General features: G+C 38.8%; 1 protein-coding gene across 2 annotated transcripts; it reads right to left on the bottom strand.

Moving 5' to 3' along the window:
* Positions 1-520: 520 nt before the first annotated feature.
* acp1 (acid phosphatase 1) lies at positions 521-12,201 on the bottom strand. 2 transcript variants are annotated; one of them, XM_053336915.1, is made up of 6 exons: positions 12,134-12,201; positions 11,082-11,155; positions 10,093-10,206; positions 5,314-5,375; positions 4,391-4,496; positions 521-842 (listed from the first exon to the last, which is right to left on the bottom strand). In XM_053336915.1, the coding sequence occupies exons 1-6, from the start codon at positions 12,174-12,176 to the stop codon at positions 765-767; spliced, it is 477 nt and encodes a 158-aa protein (XP_053192890.1). In that variant the 5' UTR covers positions 12,177-12,201; the 3' UTR covers positions 521-764. The 2 variants fall into 2 exon arrangements, with proteins under 2 accessions (XP_053192890.1, XP_053192889.1); XM_053336914.1 differs by lacking the exon at positions 10,093-10,206 and adding an exon at positions 9,908-10,021.
* Positions 12,202-17,237: the final 5,036 nt, after the last annotated feature.

Here is a 17,237-nt window from a genome sequence, read left to right as displayed (position 1 = left end):
TCTGGTTAAAGAAGACATCAATTGGTTTACCTATCATTTTGCCCCGGCCGTATTTAATGTACAGGCCTTTCTATCTCTGATACCGATGGGCAGTGGTCACCGTCTAAGTACTAAGTGGCAACTGGCAGAAAATAGACCAACTTTCACGTCAGTAAAGAGAGGGAACACTGAAGAGAAATGAGTGAGGACAGATTTCATGTTCTGTTTTTAAATATCCATTAAATATATTTGATGTCTCATCTTTAGAATAACTAACATGTTTGGTATAAGGTGCTTTATCCCAAACAAAAGCACTGCCAAGAAAGTAGCCAAACCACTAAGTATCGAACAAAATACCCAGGAAGATTAGCATTTAGACTAGCATTAACTTTGACCCCAGTGTTGGCCTTTGGCCCGTAAACTGTTTAGTTGTCCAGTCAGGCATTATCATCTAGAGGACGTCTGCAATCATATGAATTCTTGAGCATATTCACAAAACAAGGATGAATGATTTGTGTGAAAAATAAAACTCTTAAAGAGCTGTATTTATTTATTTTATTAAGCATCTGAATTTACAGTCTACAAACTTGTCATTGTTCTAAATGTACACAGTGTGGCTTGTATAGCATTTACAACACTGAGACAAAGCCTTCTGGTGGTCTTTCAGTGACATCCACAACAGATTTTATGTTGACGAGTGTTTATAAGACATGGCCAAAGAACATTTGATTGATTACTCATGTTCATCCAACAGATTGACCAGAGATTGCATAAAAGGTCAGATGTTAGGAGTTCTTCTCCAGAAACACTTTGCAGCACCGTACACACTGTTCGTACACCTTCTCAAAGTCATCGTCGCTTCCCTGAGGAACAAAAAGTTTAAAAAAAATTGATTAAAAAAAATTAAAGCCAAGCACTGATACATGAAACACCACATATATTTGTTTAACCAGTAGCAAAGAACTGAAACAAACTGCTGATATTCAATACAGCTACAGCCGTACGATACTGTATATCAAGAGTCCCACTCTGCGGTGTGGTTTTAAAAGTACAATAAAATGTCAGTTTCTTACTCAACCGTTTAACTATTTTCAAATAATTGTCGAGTTTCTTTGAGAGAAACATATCTCTGATGCCAACTGGCTTCAACTGTACACTTAGTGTGCACTAGAACACCACAATAGCATTTCACAAGGGAGAGATATATGTTACTGCCAAAAGCATCAAACAGTACTTTGGAAATTCTGCCCTTGACAGTTGAAAGTAGTGAGCTTTTGCAGGCACCCCCTTTTTTGTGGAAAAAAAACTCATTTTACCCCATGGCTTAAAATTTACTTTTGTGATTTGATAAGAAATTTGATTTGATACGAGATTATAATCTGTCTCAAAACAGTGGCTCAAGGATAAACTGACTGAAAAAATAGCAGCTGTGGATCAACAACCACCAAGAAGAGAGGCCTCTCAATCACATAAATGTCGCTATTCAACATTTTAGATTAAGTACGATTTTTACACAATCCTATGTAGTAACTGACACAACAGAACAACCGCTGCAGCTAACAAGAATCTCCATTATTAATTCATCTCCTGAATATTATTTCAATTTATCCAACAATTGTTAAGAATACAACATGTGGAAAATAGCTGTCACAATTTCTTAGAGCTTAAAGTGGAATATACTTTTCCGCTGCTTTCTCTAACAAACAGTCTAAAGTCCAAAGATATTCACTCTGCTGTCATATAAGACAACTAAATGTAGGAAATTCTCACTTCAGGGAGGGTGACACCAGAAGTTTTGGCATTTTTGCCTGGAAAAATTACTTAACCATTTCAGCAATTATCAAAATAGCCACTAATTTCAGCTGTAAACACAAGTAGGTCAGCCATGAACACATACATGGCAAAAACAGTCAACTGTTGGCACTGCTAATGCACAAGAAATATTATTAATATACAATTAGTCACTTTATTACATCTTATGAAAGGTGCTTTGGTGCTTGAGCCGTGCTGGGTGTTCGTAATTACATTCACACTAAACTGACAATAAAACTTGTATCTCCATTTATCTTGACACATTGATAGTGATGGCCTGGCTCTTCTTTGCTCACTTTGCTGACATGCCATGTGGTTTCTGGCGAGGGACCACAATCCAGAACTGTTAAGTGTCTAGAGTACTTACATGATTCCAAAACCACATAGACTGCAGAGAGAATCTGTCCACCCCTTCTTTTGGCTAACAGAGGTACACAAAGATGCACTCATGTTGACCACCGGACAAAGAAATCTAGTGTTTAAAGCCAGAATCTGAGACAAACTAACAACTGACTACAGTCGTGTAAACTGTGGTCGACCACAACCGCTTCTTCCAGCCGCATCACTAATAATACAACTGTTTTATCTCGCAATCCTGGTTCCACAAAATGTAATACAGCGCCGCAGACAGACACAAATATACCATTATTAGGCCAACCGAACTTTAGCTGCACATCCTCCATCAAGACCGCATAGGAAATGATTACTTTTGAGCTGCCCATCTATTTATTTAAACTAGTTTGAGCACCCACAGTCTTATGAGGAAGTCATGATTTTTGACTTATCATCAATAATCAAACTTTCAAGCCAAAAATGAACTTTTACTCCTTCCACTGCTCCCTCTCTTGCCTTTGTCACTCATAACCCTGAGGTAGACATCCAATTCACTCTATAAAAAAAAACAATAGCCATGTCCAAATAATCTGGCAGAACGTTCAACTGCAGAGAAAGCAAGAAAAAGAACAAAGAGCATGAGTGAGCCATGGAGCATGAAAAGGCAAACCACTATGAAACCAGAAAATACTTTTAATGGTGATGTCCAAGTAATTACATTACCGTTTAGGAAGGAACTGACTGTACTGCCATTTTACTGCTGTAGTCAATTCTGTTTTGTTTTGGTGCTGTTTACTCCCCTGAAACGTGACTGGAATTCATCCCATATCTCCCTGGAGTGTGAATTCTCTCCACATCTGCCATATGCACCTCAAGACTGACAAGGTCAGTCCAAACTGTGCTCAACCGCTAACTGACTCCACTGTTTGACGTTTCCTGTGTGTTTTCTTGTCTATGAGGGAACTTTCTCATGATATTTCATATCTGGAACAAGTGCACAGAGATTGAAAGATGAGTTGGACTTAGCATTTCATTCATAATGCTTTGCTTTAAAGGCCCTGAGAACATGTTTTCTTTTTCAGCTTCTTCCTATGAGCCGTTGGATTCTACACATAAACTTTTCTGACTAAGTTAATAGAGTTTATTGTTCCACACGGCAGATTTTCTGTCTTTTGTTGTCTGCCTGTGTTCTTCACACTGGTTTGAAATGACTGGGATTCATTTCGAATATAGTGATGTCACAGCTGCAGGGTTCTTCACTTATACTGCCACTGCGAATCAAATCTGATCAACCCACACCCACACCCCTAGTGTGTCATTTAGTATTAACCCCCCCCCCCCAAACCTAAAATCTCATTGTTGTTTTTCAGTCATGAGTATTTAAAATTGACAAATCCTTAAAAGACATATTGTGGGTTTTATGATTTTCTGTTATTTTATATTCCCTGCAACCTGTTCTGAACACTTCTTTTGCAAAATGATCTCTACTTGAATAGCCTTTGATGTTAAGTTACTAATGTTAATGTAAAACATGAAGGTTGTTGCTAAAGTTGTTCTCCATGTGTTGTTCACATTGTTTACTAGCATATCTCAGATCATATCCAGGTTCAAACATGTATGGATGTATATGAGAAGTTTCCATTTCAAGAATGAGAACAAGGAGTGAAATCCAACTACTACTGTTTGTGTAAGTAGCCTCCTGAGCCGCTGGACAGGCAGCTGCCAGAAGCTAGCCAACCACACCAGAGTGTGTTACTTGGGAAATTGTCCTTAAAGAGACAGGAGCTAAAAACAGCCTTATTAAGACAGAGGCTGAACTGAGGGGCTGCATAACACATCCCCTTTAAGATCTGTAAAACAAGCTTTTAGGTTCTTCAAATATAACATTCTTGAAAGAGAAAACTTGGGTGACCTTTATATTTCCACTGTGTTCCATAGTCTGATGATTTGCACTACACATTTTACACTGTTTGAATGGATTTTAGGTGGCTAACATCATAAAGGTGACCACTGACATGGTATACGGTATGCAGAGTAATTATTTTAACAAATAAATCCATGCTGATGACATTAAGCTCAAAGTGTCTAAACCAGATTGATTTTTTTAGTGTACAAACCTTTACAATATAAAACAGTCCTCCTGCTCTAGTAATGTTAAAGATGTTCATTGTACCTTCCCAATATGGGGATCAGTAAGATCAAACACAGACCAAGCATTTTATAATGTTTGAAAACACACAGCATAAGAATTGACTTGAATACTTACGTAATACGGGTCTTTGATGATGAGCTGCTTCTGAGGGTCGTATGAACCAAGAAGCTCAATCTTTGCTTTGTAATTCTGCACAGATTTTGCTTTCCTGTTCAATTCACTGTCATGACAAAAGAAAACATGCATCTCTAAGAAAACAGAACAATAAATAAGAAACGCTTCAAGATTTTAACAAAAAAAGATCTTTAGAAACATAGAAAAAGGAAGGGAATTTACAACATGTAATGATTCATCTTACACCCCATAATACTGACAAATAACTTCCTCTCAAAGCGACACTGTAAGACAATCCCATCATTTTGGCTACAATTCTGGCTAGATTTCAACACCCTTAGATGTTACTAGACTATTTTACAAATTGACTAAATTAAGATGGATTTTGTTAAAAGGAAATTAAGCTTTTCTGTCTAGGACAAAGTCTAATTTTCTCGGTTTGGTCAGCTTAACATTGGTGGAGAAAAAAAATATGTGGGAGAGAAAGGGGAAAAAACTGCCCAAAGAGCAAAGACGAGGCATCCAAAGAACTCAGTAAGCTGCTTACAGATCAGATCTGCCATAGGCATGTGATCTCAAAATGATCCCTAAACGTTCAAAGTAGCAAAAAATATCCCTCCCCCTGACCTTTGGAAAGAGCTTAAGGAAGGATATTGCTCATTAAAAGGAGGCATTCACCTACACGTTAGTTATAGCTCAGTGTTACCGTGAATTTCATGTGTATGTGAAGAAGCAGCGCTGACCACTCACGAGAGACAGTTAGCAGGACAACCTAGTTTGACCCCTTTCAAGGCAAATGTTTTTCTTTTATTTGAGGCGACCATTAACGGTTGACACCAGTGTTTTCAGTGACTGTACATTCCACTGCGATCTACATTCACAAAGAAAATAAACACTACTGCTGTGGGTGGACATAACTGTACCTCAAATTGCTTTCATCCATGCAGAGAATGTACTCATAGCTCATGAAATCGTCCTTGGTCACCTGGAAGTAAGAGAGAAATGCAGGACAAAACAAATATTACTTTTGGCTCTGCGTGGAAACACAGTACGGCCTGCAGAGAGGGTTCATCCTATGCAGTGAAATCAATCATTTCCAATAAAACAACCAAGACAGTTAGTGAAACACTTACTTAAGAGCTGTTTTAAGTTAACTGCTAACACAAACCAAATATTTCAAACTGCTGCTAGTGCACACGAAAAGCATTCAACTGGCAAACATAAAATATGCATTTGTCACTGAGATGAGTGCCAACTGTAATCATCAAAAATATATTTAGCAGATCATTTAAAATTTTTGCAAGGGAGTAATGGAACAAGAAGGAGCAGCCACTGCGAGCAAGAGACTACACACCTCCTACTCATCAGCAAAGGTAACCAATTTCACAGAGACGCTTTAATGTGTGGAAAACTACTCCTGCTGGGCACAGCATGAAATCGGATCAGCGTTGTAATTATTACTGACCGACTTCTTTCAAAACAACAAGAACACCGGCAGTTGCTCTTGTGTTGTATTTCTAACAAAGCAGCTGCTTGAAAGTTTGCAGTAGTACCACAAACACACTTTCTGATACCACCAGTAACCAGAGGTGTCCCCAAATCAACCACCAGCACTGAAAATATGTACAACTTTAACATGACTCTGGACGGGCAGAGAACTTGGTTATGAAAGAGATCTAAGCCGCACATCTGTAAGCATGTGGAGGGGTGTTGTGCAAAGTGTTCACTGTGCTCGGTGATGATTTAATGGAACAAGCAGCAATAAAAAACAGGCAGCACCCTGAATAGTTTTGAAGGATTTTGAGAGTCAATTTATAGGAATGCCGGGGAGGAGGCGAGGGCGGCAGGAGACAAATGAGAGAAGAGAGGAACAAAAGAACAAGACAGGCAAGCATGCATGAAACTCAACAGATGTTGAGATGCATTCAATCACAGCTATTCTCATTCATGTAACAGCACAGCAGTAAACAGATGTTTATTATGACTTTTTATATCCATGTTTAAAGTCAGTTGCCAGTTTATTACATATGCCTAGCTAAAACTAACAGTCTAATACACCAGTTCTGCAATTTATCCTATCTTCATAAAGTCATTTTTTAGATGGTTAAAGAGGTGTTGACTCAATTTTATGGTCATTTTGGGGGCTGTAGTGCATGGTCTCATTGATATAAATGGGGTGTACAAAATATAAGAAACACCTCTCAGTATAACGCAATAGAAATCAAACAGCACCACAAACTACAGCCACCAAAATACATTAAGATCTTCATCAAGGTAGAATTTATTGCAGGAGTACCTGATAAACCGATGACCGAGTGTGTATTCCCAGAATGCCTGGCTATAACCACTAGGGTCTGATCGCTGCATTTTCCATTTGAACACTCTCACACAGGGTGGTAATCTGTGGTGGTGATAATCACTGAGGCTGTTGATCTCACTGCCCCTGTCTACTTTTCGTTCTCACACTCCAACTGAAACAGTGGTAATCCCCCATAAAAAAAAAAAAAGGTGCTACCAACCCCTTTCACAAGGCTGATGGAGACCTTGGTTTGATATCTGAAATATCTGGCAGAGCACAAGCTGGGAGACTGTTACTGTATATGATAGTGAGAGACACACTTAGTGTAGTTCAAGTTCAGCAAGTTCAAAATGGGATGATATTGTAATGATATTGTAACACTGTGTGAATGCATGTATGTTTGTCCTTCACATATCTCGAAAACCGTTCATCTGATCTACTTCATACCTGGCTGAGTGTGTGTGTGTGTGTGTGTGTGCAAACCGTTCATCCAATCAATTTCACACATGGTGTACAAATTGCTGGGGACCCAAAGACATATAGTGTTGAATTTGTTGTAATCTGGACAAGTAACACATTAAATATTAATAAACTGAACAGCGAGCTGCTCAGCTCCGTGTGTGAGTGCACAGGGTTGTTTGATATAAAAACTGTCACATCAGAGCAGGACGGGGCTTCTGGGCTGCCCGAGAGAGAACAAGCATATACAGCGAGGAAAGAACAGAGGCTGAGGCAGTAAAGCTAGTCAATAGGAGCGCAGATTGGCAGTAACTAATTTAAGGCCATAACCTGCTTCTACAATTCAACTTCAGATCAGTCTCATTAGTAAAGTTTCTGTCTGGATGTAAAACATTTAATTTGTTAATTTAATATAGTTTTAACTGATACGTTTGTCAACTGATACATACATATGCAGTTCTCGAGAAATAATAAGCAATTGGCCCAACAGGCATGTTTTCAATGGACACTGCACTAGTGCACAATAATAGGCTTTGTTAATGCAAATGATCAAATTAAAGCCCAAAGTGCAGGCATAGATTGTGTCAGTCTGAAATGTTTCTCTACTTCCTGACACTTGGGGAGAATTTTCACAGATGTTTACAGCGAAAACGGCTTACAATTAAAAATCAATTTTCACTTTCGTCGGTAAATGTGTTGGGCAAGGGGTTTACCTCAGCTTGTGAAACTTATCTGTTCTGCATCAAAACTCAAATGATGACAGGTAAAATTAATGTGAGAAGGATGATGGTATTTTGGCTAAAAGCACCGCTCATTCCTTAAATGTTGACTCAACGATAACGTATTGATGAGTATCAAAATTAGATTTCAGCTCTCTTAAATCTTAAGTCCAGTTGACAATTTCTGATAAGACATGGAATACTCCACATAATTTGTTATGGATCACGTCGGAGCATGTTTGCAATATTAAACAAACACGTTTGTTTATGTGGGGTACAGCGGTCTTCAAACCACCTCCCACTTCTCCAGTGTGCTTGAATGCTGTCAGCAGCAGAAGTTCAGCAAAGTTCACTTGGTAAAAAAAATTGGAAGACAGAGTAAAGAATGGAGGGTGTGAGTAAAAGCCATTGATGGTACTGAAATGGATGATAAAAGAAGAGAGAAAAAAGCAAAAGCTTGTCAAAATTCATTGTGCAGATTTGGCTGGATTTAAGCCAAGAATTGAGCCTCCCCATCCCCGCTTTGAGGAGATTAGACTGAACGGTTTGTAAAGAGACAAACCAACGAGACATGAGATCTCACGCACAGGGTGAAACTCCTGAGTTGTTTCCCCTCACAGGGAAACATATCTAGCAAAGAGTGTTTTAAGGGCACAGGGGAGTAGGAGTTGCACTGTGGATAAGCCAGCACAGAGTACGGCCTGAAGGCCCTACATGGATGAACATCTTGGTGTGATTTCAGGCATGTTTCAGAATTTGAAACACATGCTGCAAGGTGATACGATGATTGCTAGATTAGTTTCATCAATATTTCATACACGCCACGGTTACCGTCATTTTGCACAGCAGAATAGACACAAGACTGGCAAACAGGCTCGTCTCACTTTCACAGACATTCAAACACACATTATCACAACATATGATAGTTCACGATACAAATTTTAAACAAGATTATTTACCATGTATTTTCATGCTCAGTGTATTTAGAAAAAAAACATGGTGAAATATATACATAAAAACAGAGCACCAGTTAGAAAATTAAAGTATATTATTATGTAAATTGGAGGCACACACATTTGACCTTTAACTGGCTCGCCATCTTTCTTCCTTCATTTTACATGCTGAAGTAAAAACTCAAGTAAACTGAAATGTGGAGGGCTGTTGATGGTCTGTCACTGACAGATTTTCAGACAAAGTTTAAAACTGTGTTGTCTGTAACTTGCCATGTGGTCCCTTAAACCACAGAAGCTAAACTCAACTGCTGTGTAATGTAGAGTTCACCTAACTGTCACAAGAGGTCAGTGTATCTGAGGTTACGATACACCTGCTGTACACACAGTATCACTGATGTTAAAGGCCACAGTGTCAAAGTCTGTTTAAAAGGACATGTCTACTGATACTATCTTAATATAAGATGTACAGTAAGTTAAAATATTTCTCACATAAGCGTGAACCAAATTTAGTATTGCATAAGTACATTCAATATTAGTCACGTGTGTCAACTCATTTTGAAAGCCAAACTACGGGTCACTGATATAAAGTTACTGAGGCAACTCACCAAGTAAAGATCATGTATTTATTGCAAGACAGGTTCCACACCAGATTGTGGGGCTAATAAAGTTTAATGAAATATAAATCAAGAAATTAGACACCAACTAATATTTGTGCAATGTACGAACATCTTATAAATGATATAAAATGTAATGGTATTTGTCTGACTTTCCTAAACACTAACTTCTTCTATACTATGATCTGATTCTGGTCCCTTTATACAGTGCATCTGACTTTACATCCATTTCAGATGCAGTTTACCTTAGCCTGTGCTTTCTTTTTGACAGAGCAGTCATGCTGAACTTAGTCATGCTGCAGCTAAGCCTAATTCATTTGAACCTGTATTAAACTGGAAAACGCAACAGTAAGCTAGTATTATGCTAAATGAAAGAGCAATGGCCGCTTGCTGTCTCACAGACGGCATCTTACCAATGCCACAGTCATTCATACACAAAAAAGTGAGAGGAGCCATGGGACATCTGTTTGTACCTGTTGGGCCCTGTGGCTCATCTCTATGCCATGCTTCCTTAGGCAGGCCAGACCGCGGGCGTCAGGTGATTTGCCTACATTCCAGTCAGACGTGGCACCACTGTCTATGACCCACTGCAACAACAGAGCACAGAAAAGGGGGCGCTAGCTACCACTAAGACAGGTGTAGAGGAGGGTGGTCGTACCTGCCTGGCAACATGCCTCATGGGCACGTCATGCTTCTTCATGCAGGCTTGACCACGGTGGTCTGGAGGGTTTCCTATCTCATAGGTGGAGGTGGCAGCACTGTCTATCCTCCACTAGGCAGAGCAGAGTATGGGGAACAATAACACAGCAAAAAATGATTCAGACTATCACATACAGACATGTGGTAGGTGGTACAGCATTAGCAGCATGGTGTACTCTTGCAGACATAATTGAAATGAGACTCAACAGGTAAAATCTTTTATCTTAGATTGTTTCATTTTGAGCTACAGAAGGAAGATCGCTCTCATTACCTCATATTAAATACTGTATTAATATTCAAAATCCAGGTGTTCAGTCAAAATGGATTTCTAAATGTATTCAGTAATTATCACCTCACTCTAGCCACCAATAACCATCATTTCCCCACTCATATTGCCTAATATTGTTAATACTGCTTTCAAATAATGTAGCAGTAATGTACCATATATGTGTATACACAGTAACAATATAGGAAATCATTTAAACATTATATAATGAAGGTATTTGTGAGCTCTCCATACTTCTCTTCTCTTCTCTTCAATTGGATAGTACCAATAATGTTTTTAAAGCTGATTGCACTTTCTTTTTCAGTGCTCATCATACTGACTGTTCTGTGACTGCCCAGTGAACTTACACAGTCTGGTGCAACATCCATCTGCACACTCCCAGAAAACAAAACATTGCACACAGGGGTGAAACTGCAAAAAATCCTCATGTTGAATACAGTAGCAGAGAAAATACAGCGAATAAAAGGAATACAAAAATGTAGTCTGCCTTCAGCTCCATGTTGAGCGCTAGTATTATAATAACTAACTACCATACAATTATACATTTGACTCTCAGGGCTATATCAAGAAAAAAAAGGTAGTTCTGATAAAAATGAGATTAGAAAAAATAATGTAAGCTGTAAACAATGTCAAATTGGTCTATATGACCTATATGACATTACCTTATCAGCAACACCAGCATCGGTTGCCATCTTTCTGAAGACTGCTTCAGCGATGGGGGATCTGCAGATATTCCCTGTTCAAAACCATAAACAATGTGATCAATATGATACATCTGTTTTAACAAACAGAATAAAGGTTTTTACTAATCTGAAACTGTGTTTTAATGAGTCCCTGGAGATCCATTGTTAATCCAGTCCAGATTTTACAAGTCTGAGTACAGTGGTTTTTGACCTAGACCTGGTTTTATGTGGTCTGGAGGGAGAAATATGAATGAAATCACCCGTTTTCATAATAGAATAGAATAGACTATACTTTATTGTCCCCTAGGGGAAATTTGTCATGGACTCAGGTGCGTAGTGTATAGGAGTACAGACAATAAATACACATAAAATACATACAGAACACCAAGTTACTGCACACTTCCCAGGCCTCCTCGTACCGATCTATAAGCAAACTAAAGGTTCCACGTATATGAAAGTGGGTTTAAACAGCTTTTTCATAAGTGTCAGTGGTGAAAAGGAAGCTCAGCCGTTTGATGTCAATATTTATGACTTAGTTGTGACTCTCATAAACTTCCTGCTGCTTTGGTCTTGATTGTACTGACTTGTGCAACCAGTTTTATTGACTTTGGCTTGATATGTAGCTATGCCTGAAAAACGACACAGTCACAAGGCCATCACATGTACTGAATTTCCTGGTTGCTGTCACCAAACCGCCCGCTAACATTAGCCCAGGTTACATTACTCAGCATTTCTACTTGAACATGATGTGCTTGATTCAAGTTAAAATTGATAAATACTATGCGTTGTCGCGTAAATTACCAACAAAGTAAAGTGGCCACTGGTTACGTTAATACCAGTGTCTCCACTGCCTACCCTAGTAACTCATTCATTGAACTAACACTGTTCGCGGAAACTGCTTCAACCAGAGCTCTTAGATACATCTAACAACGCCAAAATAAATTACTGCAGCACAACAAATTGTTGTAGAGACAGCATGTGTTGTCTTTAGTCATATATGAGTGTGTTTTAGATAAAATTGTGTCTCTTACCCAGACAAACAAACAAAACAGACTTCGAACCAGTGGCCGCCATGTTGATCTGACTTTTTCCTAGTATGGTAACGTAATGTCCCACCCTACTCTGCCTCTGATTGGTTAGCCCTGGTATCCTTATGCTAATCTTAACCAATTACACTTCTCATTCCTAAATCTAACCAACCCAACCAACGAAGGCAGAAAGTTGTAACCAATGAGAGGCTGAGTAAAGCGGGTTATTACCTCGCTATCCTAGAAAAAGGATTTGCGTCTTTGCATTTATGCTTACATGACGCAGATGCAGGGGGTCTTCTTCTTGTTGTTGTTTAACAGCAGTTGACATCAAGCTCATTGGTGCAATACCGCCACCTTCTGCTCTGGAGTGTGGGTCAGACAATAGATTTACAATAAATCCCTTCAAAAAAGGAAAAAAAAAGAAAACCACACACACACACACACACACGCTCTAAACTACACTTTATCCTTAGTGCTTTACAACCTAGTCCAACTATAAAATACCTATCCAAGTCAGCCCAAGTACCCTATTCCTTCTTATCCATTAATATCATATAACAACCCTGTATCCCTTGAGAAAACTAAGAAGAAGCTGACCTGTGTTTTCTAATACATGCTCAGTAATCCATTTAATGTGAATTCCTGCACACCTAAATCCCTCAGATTATTCATCATCATTTCTCTCTCTGTCTCATCATACCCCCTACAACTCAGAACTATGTGCTCTACTGACTCCTCTTCCCGACATCCCTCACACAAGCCTGTCTGGTGTTTCTCTACCATTTTTAGTGTTTTATTTAGTGCACAGTACCCCAACCTTAACCTAACCTTAAATCTGCTTTACTGATACTAATTTGTATTTCTATATTTCCTTTCTTTAAAGCCCTCTTTGCTAACTCATCCACCCCTCTCATGTCTGAATCAGACACAGATATTATAAGAGACATGGCTGCTGGAACATCCGATTTATTACTTTTTTGCATTTTTTTCTTCTATTCTCCTGATATGGTCTGCCCATGTTGTCCATGAATCAAACAGGGGGTTAGGGTTAGGGTTAAAACTCTACAATCCTTTCTGATTGTTTTCCATACATCCTTAGCTTCATTTATTTCCTCAATTCAACCCCGCCCCACCACTTCATTAATTGCTCCTACTTTACCTGACTGCATGGTCCGTGTTCCTTCTAACTTTTCCACAAGGCCCCATCATCTGCAAACAGTGACCTACTTCTATCTACTGGCACTCTGGGAAGACATCATTGGTCATAATGACGAAGAGCAGTGGGCTTATCACATTGCCCTGAGGTGTGCCATTTACAACCGTGTACTGATTTTACAAATCTGATCCGAACAGAAAATCCTTTATTCAGTTAAAAACTCTCCTACCAACACCCATCTTGTGCAGCCTAATTAACAATCCTTCCCTCAACATCATGACAGACTTTTTCTATGCCAAAGAAAACAGCAATTACGATTCTTTATTGAGCCTTTTTTATTTCAGCCTCTAGCCTTGTCATTAGATCCATGGTATTCAATCTTCTTCCTTTTCTAGAACCACTCTCATGACTTGCCAGCATTCCTCTCTTTTCAAGCTCATATGATAACCTTTCTTATCATTCTCCCCACGATCTTGCCTATATTTCATATAAGCGTTATTGGTCTGTAACTAATGGGTTTAGACAGATGTTTTCCAGGTTTTCTTATCAGAGACACTACTGCTTCTTTCCATGCACTTTGTAATCTTCCCTTCTCCCACACCGTTATAAAAGTGCAGCACAGTTAAGAAAGTTCCTTTCCTTAAATGCTTTAGAATATCTGATCTTTCCCTGGAGAGATTGGTCTTGATCTATTTATTGCTTTCACCATCTCTGCCAAAGTAAATGGTTCATCAATTATATCATCTGTTTCTTCCCTCCTGTCTAACACACCTGGAAGCCGATTCATTGCTCTTTCCCGTCTCCTTCTCCCTTCTTCTGACAAATCTTCGGAACTATTTATCTTTGCGAATGACTCAGCCATGATCTCTGCCATATTGTATGCTGCTGTTTCTCCCTCAACTGGATATTCCAATTCCCATGTGTGTCCTCCCATCCTTTTTATGACTCCCAATACCTCTCCCACATGTGTTGTTCTTCCTATTTTGTCACAAAAATTTCTCCAACTTGCCTTCTTAGTTTGACGTACTGTTCTTCTCACCACTGCCATGTGTCTTATACTGAAGCAAATGTGTCTTGTTTTGGGTTTTTTTTTTTTACTTGTCTGGATGCTCTATTCCTGTGTCTTATAGAGTGAAAACACTCCTCTGTCCACCATGGTACAAGTTTGCTATTCATCCTATATTCATAGGATCTATTGAAATCTGCACACTACACTACTTCATGTTTGTTTTGCCTTTGTATCCTAACTAGACTAAACAAATGCAACCTTTTGCATGGATTTTAGTAGTAAACTATAACCACCCTCTCCTCTTTCCCGCACTTTCACCACTTTGTATTCCTGATCATCTCCATTTTCCAGGACCCTGTGTGGAATATTTAATTTGATGAATATAACACAACCTCATCCTCCCCCATGATTCTGTATTTCCTTATCACTGTATATCCATGCACCACAAAGAGGATAGTTTTACTCAGGTTTCCTGGGCACATACTTCATCCATTTTTACAGCCATTTCTTTGGCCATCAGCCAGTAAGTTCCTGCATTCTATGGTAAGAGAATTACCACAGTTAATATTAACCAACCCATTTTGCTTCCTGTCTTGACTGATTGGTAAGGTTTCCCCTCACTTGTTCCCATGTCAGTCCAACTAATCCTAGATGATTCACTGCTGACAACCAGCTGAATTTGATCATTTTTGATGTATTCAGTTGTACTGTTAATCACTAATGCAATGCATGTTACTAAAGTTCATTTGTCTACATAAATCTTGTCAATAGTTCTTTGTTGTAGCTCAAGAACCCCCATTCTTCCTTGTTTATTAGTAGCATTGTTCTGTTCGCTTGACACTCACTTACAGCTTTTGCATGAGTTATCTATCTTTCCACTCTTACTTTTTGGATATAATTATCCAGTTTCATAACCTCACACCCACCATATACCACATTATGGGCTATTCCAGAGCTACAGAATTGTTTTTGAACCCCTGTTCCACACTTTCCCTACTTATTGGCCACCCCTACATCTAGCACATCTCCTCTGCTCTTTACAGTTTTTGGCTGTTTGTGCAAACCTTTGACAATTAAAGCACTTTAATGGCTTTAGAAATTGGTAGGAGACCTTGGGGCTGACCCAGAACATGCTGCAGGGGTTTCATATCTTTTCTGGCCTGGAAACACCTTGGGATGCTCCTGGAGAAGCTAGAGGACATTGCTGGTTGAGACTGTTGAGTCTGACTTAGAAAAGTGGAAAAAATATATTTGCATTAAGTTAAAAAGGATGCCTGGTGCTGTGTCTCAAATCGAATACTTCTGTACTTACATTTAATATTCTGAGTGCATACACTGAGAGGTATCAGAAAATGCAATTCTCAAGTTGTGCCCCATTTGCACATCTAACCAGCAGATTACCATCACTGACTAACCCTTCATGTATATTATTTCACCTATCTTGTTTGCCAGAGAGTAGAACTAATGGCAGAGCAGTTGTATTGGATAGCATTAGATTGCACAGGTGTTCCTAATAAAGTGGTCAGTGAGTGTAAATTAATTGATGGATTTTTGATTGTAACTTAAATTTCAGTATGGACTGTAGTTAATACAAGTGTGTGCTATCCACAATCTTTTATAGGAAGCAGACAGATAAAAACACATTTTATTGGCAACCAGTTCCCACACCACATCTCTGAAGAGAGGTCTGCCTAAAAGCCAATTCTATAGACTAAAAAGGATGTGTCACTCTACTAAAGATTTTATGGGAAAAGCTAGAGAAATGAAATCAACAAGAGTATCCCATGCCCTGGGTGGACCAAGTGCACAACATAAAACTCATTCCAAAAACTTTGCGCTGAAGTTTTAAGCACCAGCAATAAAAACAAGAAGTTCACTGTCACATGCATGACTGCATATTCTCCATGCTCACATCTTAAGTCAATTTTTCAGGCACTGGCACTTTCTACTGTCAGATCCAGAACCATTTAATTTACCCATAAGTGACGTGGCATAATTATTTTGTTGCTATGCATTTGAATGATACAGAGAAGGTTAAGATGTCACCTACAGGTGGTGATAATGACCTGTTACTGAAGAGACATGAAGCTGTTTGGATCTTTACATTAAATTGTCCCCCAAAAGTCTTAACAGTGAGTTGCTATTTAATGTGATGCTGTGAAGATTAGTTTTGAATGGGATCAGGTAGGACACATTCCTTTTTATTGTTACTAGATTTATAAATTTATCCATAATCCACAGTTTTCTTCTATTTATTGAAGCCCTGTTTGGATGATCTTTGCACATTGTCTTCAACATTCCTATGTTTAGTGAAAATCAATGGATTTTTCTACATCCATATTTTTTGCTATTATTTTTTTCCTGTTTTCTTTTTTTATTATATGATTGAATGTAGATATTTACATTTTGTATTGTGGTAACCTACTGCATATTTAAAGGTATAATTAAATGGTACATTGACTTTTCTAGTCCTTACGACCACTCAAAGCGCTTTTACATTACATCTCATTCACCCATTCACACACATTCATACACTGATGATAGGGGCTACCTCTCATTCGCAGCAATGGGTGCAATTTGGGGTTAAGTGTCTTGCCCAAGGACACATCGGCATGTGGACTGGAGGAGCCGGGAATCAGACCGCTAATCTTCCAATTAGGGGACGACTGCTCTACCTCCTGAGCCACAGCCGCCCAACCCATGGGGGTTGCTTAAACAGTAAAATTATGATAAAGTTACCCTGAGATCTACCATTAGCCTAATATTGTTATTTTTGCCATATGGAAGAAGTGATTTTAAATGTAATTTAATAACAGATATTATTCAATGTTTTTACATGAGCTGTTGCTTTATAGATTGTGGGATGTTCATCTATGATGGCGGTACCTTCTAATAGGCTAAATACATACAGATTGTGGGAGTGATGGTCTAACTGCTCA

The sequence above is a fragment of the Scomber japonicus genome, chromosome 17, assembly GCF_027409825.1.
Source record: "Scomber japonicus isolate fScoJap1 chromosome 17, fScoJap1.pri, whole genome shotgun sequence".
NCBI classification, from domain to species: domain Eukaryota; kingdom Metazoa; phylum Chordata; class Actinopteri; order Scombriformes; family Scombridae; genus Scomber; species Scomber japonicus.
The sequence above is the reverse complement of the archived record's forward strand: the minus strand, read 5'-3'. Positions and strand labels throughout refer to the sequence as shown.